Source organism: Syngnathus acus, chromosome 10 (genome assembly GCF_901709675.1).
Source record: "Syngnathus acus chromosome 10, fSynAcu1.2, whole genome shotgun sequence".
Lineage (NCBI taxonomy): Eukaryota > Metazoa > Chordata > Actinopteri > Syngnathiformes > Syngnathidae > Syngnathus > Syngnathus acus.
This window is the reverse complement of record NC_051095.1, coordinates 17,269,364-17,280,851: the sequence shown is the minus strand read 5'-3', so window position 1 is coordinate 17,280,851 and position 11,488 is coordinate 17,269,364. Positions and strand designations below refer to the sequence as shown.

General features: G+C 42.5%; 1 protein-coding gene across 3 annotated transcripts; it reads right to left on the bottom strand.

Moving 5' to 3' along the window:
* Window positions 1–11,392, bottom strand: ssrp1a (structure specific recognition protein 1a). Of its 3 annotated transcripts, none has more exons than XM_037261422.1 (19): window positions 11,267–11,392; window positions 10,640–10,713; window positions 10,184–10,369; window positions 5,898–6,003; window positions 5,534–5,727; window positions 5,352–5,452; window positions 5,046–5,175; window positions 4,821–4,924; window positions 4,428–4,556; window positions 4,095–4,316; window positions 3,645–3,717; window positions 3,537–3,542; window positions 2,903–3,035; window positions 2,559–2,604; window positions 2,343–2,478; window positions 2,068–2,235; window positions 1,539–1,636; window positions 1,264–1,450; window positions 1–416 (listed from the first exon to the last, which is right to left on the bottom strand). In XM_037261422.1, the coding sequence occupies exons 2-19, from the start codon at window positions 10,691–10,693 to the stop codon at window positions 351–353; spliced, it is 2,139 nt and encodes a 712-aa protein (XP_037117317.1). In that variant the 5' UTR covers window positions 10,694–10,713; window positions 11,267–11,392; the 3' UTR covers window positions 1–350. The 3 variants fall into 3 exon arrangements, with proteins under 3 accessions (XP_037117317.1, XP_037117318.1, XP_037117319.1); XM_037261423.1 differs by having other exon boundaries at window positions 11,328–11,392; XM_037261424.1 differs by lacking the exon at window positions 3,537–3,542.
* Between the last annotated feature and the right edge of the window lie 96 nt (window positions 11,393–11,488).

The following is an 11,488-nucleotide window of genomic DNA, read 5'->3' as shown; positions in this document are numbered from 1 at the left end:
ATGAGTTTTTGATTTTTTATTAAAAATTAGCTTTATTCAATCCTAGAAACATGACAATGAAATCTGAACTAATAACTGCACTATTAAGCGCTACAAAACTACAGTAAGTATACACATGGAACACCAAAAGGAGAAAAAAAAAAAAATCAACACAAAATATGTCAAGACTAAGCTTTGAGGAAAGATGTCAGTGATGGAGAGTTGGTGATATTGTGCTAAATTTAAAGCAAAACTTACAATTTTGGTGATTTGTTTTGTTTTCAGTCCGATTGAGAGAACTCAACATGAAAAGTGTAAATGCCTGGTCCTTGAGTGAGATATATTGTATGTCAGTGTGTGTGTGTGTGTGTTTAGTCGGACTCTTCCTCTGAGCTCGCAGGTGTGGATGCAGCCTCCTCTTCCTCCTCTTCTGATTCCTGGTTCAAAAACAAATGTTAAGTTAGTAAATTTGTTTTATATTAATGGCCAAGAAGTGTCCTTGCATCCAAAGCGCTTTATCCTTACAAGGGTTGCGGGTGTTTTCATTGCTCAGACCATTTTTTGTGATCAAAATATGAGATGAGTTTGTAGTTTGGCACAAAATAAAATATTCTTCCAAAAAGCTGCTCATTGCCAGTCCCAGTTAAAGTTTGCCCTCAAACTAACAGAAAAGAATTACTACATATTTAAAACCATTACTTTACTGCTGTTTGCTAGCGTAATGTTAGCACACATTGCAAAATTCAATACACAACAGCAATATAAAAATATTCCCAGGCAATTATTCTTAATCCTGTGTGGGGGAAACCCCCCCACAATATTACTGTCATCTAAGAGAGTCACGTATTGGTAAACCTCTTTTGCTTTCGTCTGTGTGACTGTACTTTCCCATGGTGGCTAAGGTGTGCACACCAGAAGGGCTGGAATGTCTGACTGGCTTTGTGATTCATTGCAAAAGGAAAAGATTTGACATTTGGAGTTCCAAGCTTGGTCACCGTATGAATTGAACAGGTAAATCGAAGCACAAATGTACTTAATTGAGTGGCGGAACGAGTTAAGTTTGTGAACCGAAGCGCCGCACAGTGTGACTGGCCAAGTTGACGTTTGGTTTACTGGATTTTGTTTAGGCTTCATGGACGGATTACTCGGAAGCGATTTGGAACTTGAGACGATGAAGATGTTGCGCACTGATTTGTTTTTGACCACAGAGATTGGCTGAAGTGAAAGAAAGCCACAGATGAAGTGGATAACATAATTCATGTCGTCATCGCCGCTCATACGCACCTCCTTCTTCTTCTTCTTCTTCTTCCTGGACTTGCTCTTATGGTCCGAGTCGGACGAGCTCTCACTGGTCTCAATGAACTCTTTGCTCTTGAAGCTCTCGTTGCCGCCACTGCGCTCCCTCTCCTTGTCTCCTCCAGAGGACTTGGACTTCTTATCCTCCCTTTTGCCTCCAGACTTCTTGGCCTCCCTGAAGGGAGAGGCGGGGGGTCAGATGAGGAAACATTAGAGAGGGTAGCCTGACCGTACGTATTAAGTCATGAGGTTATGAGTCTTACCTCTTCGAAATGGAAGAGTCTCCTCCACCGCTTTCCTTGTACTCCTTCTTTGCGATGTCGTATTGCCTCCTGGCTTCTCCTGCCTTGGTTTCCCACTCCTGAAGAAAGGATAACATTGGCGCAGACCACGACAGAATGTGATGTCAAGCAGAATAAGGTGGCAGCTATTGAATATTTTGGAACAATTCTATAATGGATAGGAATTGGTTTTGCATTGTTAAACACATTGCCAAACACATGAGGAGCACGCATCCTCACGTTCTACGATCATATCTGTGACTGAGCGCGAATGGCGTTAAAAAGTGCCTGAGGAGGTGAGTGACGTGCAAGAAACATCGTGTCTACCAGGATTATACAGTACCCACAAGGGTGTTTTGCTTTATATTTGAAGGGGTTATTTTGTGAGTAAGGCTCAGTTTAGCTTTGACTTTTCAAGCCTGAGCGAGAAAATGATTTTGTTTTATGCTTTTAACAAGCTGAACCACATCACAGCGCAGTCAGCGTATCCGTGGTCCTCCTCATCCCTCACCTCTTTCTCGTCTTTGCCCAGCTGCCTCCACAATTCACCAGCCTTCTTGGAGATCTCTGTGACAGAGATTCCGGGGTTGTCCGATTTGATTTTCTCACGGCTGGATTTGAGCCACAGCATGTAGGCACTCATTGGCCGCTTGGGGCCACTTTTGTCTTTCTGCTTCCTCTGTGGTGGTTTGAAGAAAAAAAAAAAGAAGAAAAAAATCATGAAACTGCTGTTCAAAAGGGTCAGCGCCATCACATTTTGCGGGATTCCAACTTCTTGCTTCTCACCTCTTTGCGTGGCTTCCTTTCCTTTTTCTCCCTCACCACTTTTGGCTTTTCAACTTTTTGCTTCTTCTTTGGACTGTCACCATCACTCCCGTCGCCTTCGTCACTGCTGTCGCTAGCCGACGCCTTGCTGTCGTACCTGACGGCAGAGGGGAAAAATGTTATGTCTTCACGGTGAAAAGAGCAAAAAGTGTTTCCAGGAGTCGCCGTTTTCCTTACTCCTCTGCAATGTCGTCATCCTCCTCACCAGGGTTGAAAGACTCATCTAAAGAAAGAAAAGGGAAAGAAAAGTCGAACTTAATATTCTAAACACAGTGTCAATGTCCGTGTCATAAAGTGGCCGGCGGGAATATTTATTGACTTTTGCTCAAAACAATCTATAAAATGTTATAATGCACACACAAATAAATCATTACAATTTAATTAATGAAATGACAGTAAGAGTGCCTCTTAAGGTACCCAAAAATAACATATCAGGCAAGAGTTAACAAGTAGAACTGCCTCTCACCAAGCCTGTGAACAAATTTGCTGCTCCTGCTCTAAACATGTACTCGTCAACTCACCGCTGCCGCTGTCGGAATCATCGCTGTCATTGCCCTCCTCTCTGATCTTGCCCTCAGCCTTCATGCGCTCCAAGTAGGCGTCGTGCTTGTCCTCGTCCGAGTCGCTGTACTCGTCGATGTTACCCTTCATTCCCTGGAAATAAAGTACCTAGTTAGAAAACAAATGCTTTAAAAGAGCCTGCCTACACAAGCCACCATCCCCATGGAAGCGCTGACAGTAGAAGTTCAAGAGAGATCAGAGTTTTCATTAAATGAGTTCAATTCAGTCACGATAGCATTCTTCAGCAAAAAAAAAGCCCTGATTGATTTTCCAGCCAGCATTGTTTGTGCATAAAAACTTTAAATGTGTGTGTTTTGGGGCTGTCTCCAACCACAGTTGTATTTGTGTTATTGCCACACCAACCCAACCAACCCCAGGCCACAAATCTGCACAATGCAAACCCACAGTTAGTTATATGCCACGCGCCCGCACCTGTCCAATGTTAGCCAAGAATCACTCGTTGAATTTCTCCCAATCCAAAAGAAATGTTTGCAACACACCCAATCACAATGTAAATTAACAACACGGGGCTGGCTTTCGGGCAGCACGCCATGCAAGCATATATCACGCCAACCACGGGACGAACATACGCACCTTCTTCTACACGAGCACGAGTACAAGGAGAAGGGAGGGCGACAAGTGTCATTAAGTGGGATTATGATTGACAAGGGTGTCTTGTATGAGATAGGGCGACTGTGTTACCTCTTTGAAACCTCTGTTCTTGATGTTGAGCTTCTTGGCGTTGACAAAGTCAAACAGCTTGCCGTACTCTTCCCTGGAGGGGGAGATGGAAGATGTTCGCCAATGTGAGGACGGTGAATGAAAGAAAAACGTAAGGAATATCAGGAAATGAGGGTTCTCAATGACAGTGCTCTCACCATGTTGAGGATATTTGATTTTAAGGTGACTTTTTTTTTTTTTTTTTTTAAATGCACTCTTTACTTTCACAAGCGTGCTTGAATTGAACTTTTGGATGTACATGTCGACACATTCAATGTCTGAGTATTATAATGGAGTGGATTTTGGGGTCATTCTGAAATTTCAACCAAAAGCCCAGTATCTCCGACTTCTGGTGAGTACGTTGTGTTATTCAAGATGTGGTCTAGTCTTAACCGGTGAAATTACTCAGTATGAACAACACGATGGCGTCACCTCTCAATGTTGCTGAAGGTGTACTGGTTTCCCTGCTTGGTCTCAATCTCAAAATCAAAGGAACGAGTCGTGGTGGTGCCTCGGGCGAAGTTGACGCAGGAGATCTCCTCGAAGCGCAGGTGTACGGGGGGCTTGTGAACGTAGATGAAGCCCCTTTCCAAGGGATAGAGGAGACCCGAGGTTGCCTTGTAGGAGCAAGTGATGCACTGAGCACCAGAGTGGCTGGGCAGGTAGTGGCAGAGGTAAGATTATTTACGTGGGGGTCATAAAAAAAAAAAAAAAAAAAACCATTAAAAAGAAATGATTTGGCATTATGAGGCATTCGAAGCGTACCCTTGAAAGTTCCCGGGCACTGTGATCTTTCTGTTGACCAGGGCCTTCATCACCCTGCTGACCAGCTCATAGAGAGACCCTGACATGTTCTTGCTCAGTTTGCCCTCAAAGCGGCGCTCCACGTCATCCCTGATGAAAAGAGAAAAAAAATACTGTCAACCAGTAGAACTTTGCTTCCCCCCAGTGGGAAAAACTATTTAGAACGGCTGCGTGAACAGCAAGTCAAAAAGGGTATCATGAGGACACATTTTATTGACTTAATGGAAACACAACTGCACAATTGAATGACCTGCAGTGTTAATCGTGCATTATGGTAATTGCAGTTTCCGGAGATACAATGCAGTTCCTGTACATCAAGTGTCTCTCGAGTATACTTGCAGCACATAAACTCACTCGCTCATGGTAAGTGAGAGGCTGATGTTTTCCTCTTTGGAGAATAGCAGAATCAGGAAGTGGTATCGTGTCTGGCCCTGCTTGATGGGAGGATCCAGACTAATCTACACCAAGAGGTGGGAAGGGAATATACATCATGTTCACAAAAAAGAAAAGCTGTGTAAAAATACAAAGTAGACAACATCTCACCTCTAAAAGAATTTGAAAGCAAAAAAGTCCACATACCACAAAGAACATCTGCCTCTGGTCCTTGTGTGGCAGCAGGAATAGACGAAGGACGGTGGTGTAGGGAATCTTGTAGTCAAACGTCTTACCATGGAGGTGAAGGAAGGTTGGGTAGATGCGAATGTCATATCTGGCCACATACACATACCGTGTTTCATAGAGTTGAGAAGCGCCAAGGGTGGAAACATTTGATTTTTGAAACTGACAGACGGAGGAATCATGTCATTTGTAGATTCAAGAACAGAGCTGGCTTTACTTTGCCCACCACTGATCTGAATGATGCTTTGGGCTTGTGGGTGATGTTACCTTCCTCTGGGTGTAAGACACTGCAGCTCTTTGAAAATACACACAGCATCTCCCGTGGCCTGGATCACATCCGCCTTTGATAAGACATTATGGGCAAAGGCCTGAAAAGAGGAAAACATTCGCTTTCAGCGCAGGGGCGAAATAGCTTCAACGAGGAAGCGGCAAGGGAAACGCCCTCTCACCTCCACAGGGTCCTGCCGCTCGTCCGCCTGACCGGGCGGGACGTAGAAGCGGACCTCCATGAGCGAGACCTCGGCGTCGTCGTTCTGGTGGAATTCCAGGGTGACTTCATTCTTGCCCGTGGCGCACTGTGACACGTTGGCTAGAGGGACCTCGAAGGCTGTCGTGTCATTCACATCAAACGATAACAACGGCCCTGCAGTGGAAGATTTGATGGAACTGATTTTCTTGAGAAAAGAATTTTTCGGTATGCACATAGACGCAAATTGAACCCGATTCAATTCAGACTGTGACCCGTATTCTGTGCCTGACAGCAACAGGTACTGAATTGAATAATGATTGCTGATTGGCGTGTTGTGTTTTTACCAGAAAACTTGGCCGTTCCCCAGTTCCACCCCTTCACAGACATGTCCTTCTCTGTTAGCTCCATGTTGTAGTTTGCTTTGAAGAACTCTGAGATCTTCTCAAAGTCCTGATGCAGGGAGACAAACACAAAGAATTTGTAGTTAGGAAAACCCTGACGTGATGCATGGGTCAAAGCTTAGCAAAACATTTCTTCACCAATGAGAAAAAAAGTGCACAAGGGCTCAGGGGCCTAATTAAATTGACGCTGTTAAAACCACGCCTATTGTTCGGGCCTCCCAGGACCACAGGAGGTGAACATAATCCATCTCACTACTTTGTCCTCCTCCTCTCAACATTGCCGCTGACAGACAGAGTTTATTTAGATTGCGGGCTCGCTTACAACCACACAACACACACACATCCAGGCACTGTCCTCGTCACATGTGGAAGTGATTGTGGCACGCACGGAAGAACAGAATGAGACTCTGTGGGGAAGGGAGTTTACACACCTGGATATCTGCCTGTCTGCGTTCTTGATACTGCTAATTAGAGCACGCATAATCAGTGTGTGTGTATATATACACGTGTGTGTGTGTGTGTGTGTGTGTGTGTGTGTGTGAGGCTTCTCATCAGTCCTTTTATGACGTTGTTTAAAAAAAAGAGCACATGTTTTAGTGGCGGGTGTTTCACGTTGAGCTCAATGTGGACCGTTTTCTTCCATTGTATGCCACCATGTCGTCACTGTAGTTGTTGTCCTAATAAACGCAAGTCTTCCAACAAACACCACACAGCTCAGTCCAGAGTAGCCATGGTGTCAACTGATTCTATTCTGCTCTTCAAACAAACAAACTACATTCACTCACTGGTGCAGGTTCGTTAGGTTAATTAATAATTGTAAGAAGATTAGATAGGACTCCATTAATTTGGAACCTCTACCAGAAGTGTACTCCTTATATTTATATATGAATCCTTGGGTTTGTATATAAAGCACCATTCCGATGATGTTACAACACCGTGCAATATGTCAATACAGTAAGAGTGAAAGTAATTGCAGTGCCTTGGTTAGGTTATGTTGGAAAAAATGTATTATTTAAAGGCGAGCTTGGTCCACAACAGAGCTGCTCACAGGCACACGTTCAACATCTCGCCAAGGTTACCGTGTCTACACAGCCAGAGGGGCTAAACCTGCAGTCACTGACCAATTACTGACACTGTCTGAGGGATACTAAACAATGACATCACGCTCCGGTGCTTGGCGACGTGAGGATTTATCTCCGAAAAGTCGTCTGATTAACCCCAGGAGACGCTGCTCACACCACCTCGGGTTATACCAGAGCCTTCTTTCCACTCATTTCCTGGCATCCTGACAATCTCTGTGCACGCACGGCAGCGAGCGAGAGGGAAAAGAAAAACACACAGGAAGATAAAAAAAAAAAAACTTTTCCTCCACAGCAGTCTTAGCCAAATTGTTTCAGTGAACTGATATAAACACTGACTTACATGAGCCCATGATTACACTGTTTATGCAGCACATGTGCGAATGCCGCGCTCGCTCATTAATCCTATTAGGGCCTGACACACACACACACACACACTGAGACGCAGACTTTTCAACAACTCGTTCACATGGGGGCAGCACAGTGGCGCTTTGGTTAGCGCTGCTGCCTCGTAACTAGAATTCTAGGTTGGATTCTCATTGCTTAGGTTTCTTTTTTTATTATTATTGAGCTGTTGATGGCTTTTTTTTTTTTTTTTTTACATTGTCCTGCCAGTCAAAATTTCACTCCTGATTTCTGTCGTCATGATACCAAAATGACTGATGCTATGCCCAAAAAAAAAAAAAAAAACGGTTGAAATTGTTAGTGTGAGTAGCTTCAGACTGAATAAAGTATGCTACAGTCTACCAAGGTGTTACATTTTCAACAAATACTGCCCGTATTTTCCAGGAGTGACTAATAAACAGCTTAAAGCAAGCACCCTTGGCTTTCTGAGGAGAACTATTCGCTAACTGCAGAAATGTGTAGAAGTAGCACTGGTACTAAGTTGGTACTTGGTAAAAGGGCCGGATGATTTCAGGAAAAGATTCAAAGGCGATTTTTCTGATTTGTCTGACAGATATTGCAATTTTGATTCACATTTTTTAAATTTTATTATTTTTTTATCCAACTTCAGCTTCACACATTCATCAATCAAATATGTACCATCAAAATTCATTGCTATTAGTCTAATCATGAAAGAACACTGTGTGAGGGAGACAGTCAAGTTTTGTAAATGAGGCGAGGCTTTTGTATCGGTATATTATGCAACCCGTTACGAGCAACCGTCAGATATGCCGGCGCTTGAGGGAAGGGGGGGGTAAGAAAAGTAGCAGCTGCCAATGCACTTATCTTTTTATCGAATGGGAGGAATAGCGAAACAAACAAACAAATTGAAAGCTTTCTCACAGACCACAGAGAAGTCACTATCACTGAACTAACAGTGTGGTAAACAGCCAACCTGCCTGCGGGCTCTTGACTTGGCCACACCTATTTAGACAAATGTATTACAATGTGAGCCTGACTTTCAGCGTAATTACACTGTTTAACCAGTTTATGGCTTAAAAAAAAAAAAAAAAAACTCTTGATATGAATAAGTCACGATAGTTTATTTTTCATTAAAATTCGAACAAAAAAATGCGGGTGGTTTTCTGCAGGCAGGAACAGATTAATAAGATTACAACTCATTTCAATGAAAGAAACTAGTTTGCTATTCAAGTGACATCAGTTATGATGAATTCAACTCTTGAGTCAAGGTACCGCTGGACTCTATGTTGCACATAGGTGTAAATGTCTGCCTGCCTGTTTGTATGTGTCATATGTGTGATTGACTGACTGACTTCCCCAGAACCCTCAAACCCTCAGGGAGCTATGAAATTAATAGATGGCCATTAACCCAAGATCTTTTCAGAGAATATATATCATACCCAAACGGCAATATAATTAGCTTTTAAGTAAGGGTGCTCCAAACGATTGGCCACCGATTGCGATTGGCCGATTTTTATAGAAGCGCGTGATCAGTGATCATCAATCATTTTAAATGACCTATGATGCCATATTGTATTTATAGAGAAATTTACATTCTAATTGTGTTTCTTTTCAATAACATGACAGTCAGTGAAGCAATTTGTAAATGATTATTTTAATTTAACTTTCCCCATCGATGCTCAAATGATTGAAATAAGATGTCACTATTTCACACTCAACCTTATGTCACAGTTTGTTTAAAAAAATGAGAAAAAAAACAGACATAAATGTGATTGTTAAATATGACACATTCAACTGCTAGTAACACAAACACACATTGGGATTGAAGTCCTTGAGTGGTTAGCTATGACAGTCTTGGCGAGTTGTATGTTAATCTGAGTCTCCAAAAAAAAAAAAATATATATATATATATATGTATCAAGCCTGTTACGTTTGCAATTGATTACACAGGTTTGCCGATGACCAAAAAATTTTGTCTCATGAAAATCAGTTGAGAATTGAGCAAGCTATGGCTTATTTTCAATGCTTATTTGCATTTGACTTCGATGGGAAGGTCACCGCAGGCACTGGACTAGCATTAGCATGTAGCTTTGCTGCGCTCCGCTCATCAGTTGAAAACCTTTGATCACAGAGTTATGCAGAGGGGCGCTGTCTGGATTTATAGCAGATATTCAAGTTTGGATGCTGAAATATTCTCAATCATCAGTGATTATCCTTGTGTCTGATCCGTATAGGACAATTGGAAAGAGCTACCTTTACTAGGGTAATATAATGAGCCACATTTCTCCTATTTACAGACCAAAAAGTAACTACATAATAATTTGTTTTTACATTTTCTTCATTGTCAATTTGATGCAACGTCGTTTTTTTTGAATAAGCAAGGGAATAAAATTTAAGATTGTGGAAAAAAAATCAAATGAATCAACTAATGATTAAAAAAAAAAAAAAAGATTAATCTTAAGAAAAATAAGTAACTTGACACGGAATCTGTATGATTGGCATTAGTATTGACCAATCACACTCATGAATGATTGGTATCAGTATCTTAAAACCTTGATTGGAACACACCTACTTCACACACCTCATTAATCTCATTAACACCCCACGAGATAAGCACGCCTGGGTCTCTTGCCAAAGTAAGGTAATGTTCATTCCAACATTTCACTATAGGCTTCCAGAGAGAGGAAACTACGTCAAACATGAACACAAAAACAACTGCCAGATCACTCCTCGAAATGTGGACGCAGAGCTCATGGAACTGATGTGCACGTGTAATACACTCACCGTGTCCCTGAAGCCGTCATATTTGTAGGAGTGTCCTGCGCTGGTGCTCAGCTTGATTCCGTGACCTAAACACACGCGTCGCCATTGCGCCAGGCTAAGTTCACCTGCCGGGATGCTGTCCACCCTTCCCGTCTTGCTGCTCTTGTACACCACATTATGCTTGCTGAAGCGCAGCCGGCCGTCATTCTGCAGAGAAAGAAAAAAAGCACAGGCTATTGTAAAAAAGTATTAACTAGTGTTTACCTGGTTTTGGAAGACTTGTTCAAACTTAAGCGTGCAGAAAATGTACAGTTTAGACATGTTTGGATAAGAAATCATGATACAATACATACATGTTAGTGAGGTAAACATTTAACAATATACATTGCCAGCATGTCTCATACTTCAAATCAGGTATCTTTTATGGTCACACAGAATATTGTCCATTCGCAAGAGAATTTTTGACAGGGCACATACCCAGGAGCCTTTGACTTCCTGGTAGATGTCGTTGAACTCCAGTGTGTCTCCCATCTCGACTACAGGCTGATGCTCTGCAGATACACAAATAGAATATAAATGAACTTGTTTTCATGTGCACGGTTAATTACGTTATGTAGATAAGAGCAGGAAGTAGTAAGGAGGCAAATCACGTTATGTGCACACACACAGAAGGAATGATTCTGTAAACTTGAAATGTTGCTCAAGTATCCAAATCTCAACCACTGCTTCATCCTACTTCATAAATAGTTTCACGTCAGCACTGTTTCCAAACATCATGTAGTGTTCCATTGGATAAAGTACGCGGAACACGATGAAGTTATCGTTACGACGTTTGGTAATGTCGCTCGCTGTCTGAGCTAACTTGAATTGCACGAGGTGCGCTTCTTTGACGATATGGCATTGCGTTGCAGTCAGAAAGACTGCAGCCATTATGGAAGTTAAAGCAAACGGGATCAAGCACCGCCCCGTTTAGACACCACACACTTCAAAACGAGCGCTGCGAGCGAGCAATGCCAGTGTAAGGAAACAAAGTGATGGCATGCTGAATTAAATTGCGAATGGAAACGGAATAAAGGGACAGATAAAACACGCCTCGTTACTTACAGATATTAGAGGCTTGCCTACAGTTAACCATTAACACAGTGGGAAAACTTTAAAGCCCTACTGTCAATCTGATGCGGTCCGCCTGTTTCCCGCGTGTAGCACGGGGGCTAACCCTACGTCACAGGAAGCACTTTACGATGTTCGCTACTACTTCCGGTATTGCGTTGAAACGCACTCTCTAAAATCTAAATATATCTATTAAATTCTGATGCAAACGCCATT

Excerpts from the sequence above, each read along its gene's own strand:
- ssrp1a (XM_037261422.1), bottom strand. The coding sequence starts at position 10,693 with ATGGGAGACACACTGGAGTTCAACGACATCTACCAGGAAGTCAAAGGC. Across the intron at positions 3,718-4,094 it reads ACCTTCAGCAACATTGAGAG|GGAAGAGTACGGCAAGCTGT; the intron begins GTGACGCCATCG and ends CTCCCCCTCCAG. Across the intron at positions 2,605-2,902 it reads TGATTCCGACAGCGGCAGCG|ATGAGTCTTTCAACCCTGGT; the intron begins GTGAGTTGACGA and ends TTCTTTCTTTAG.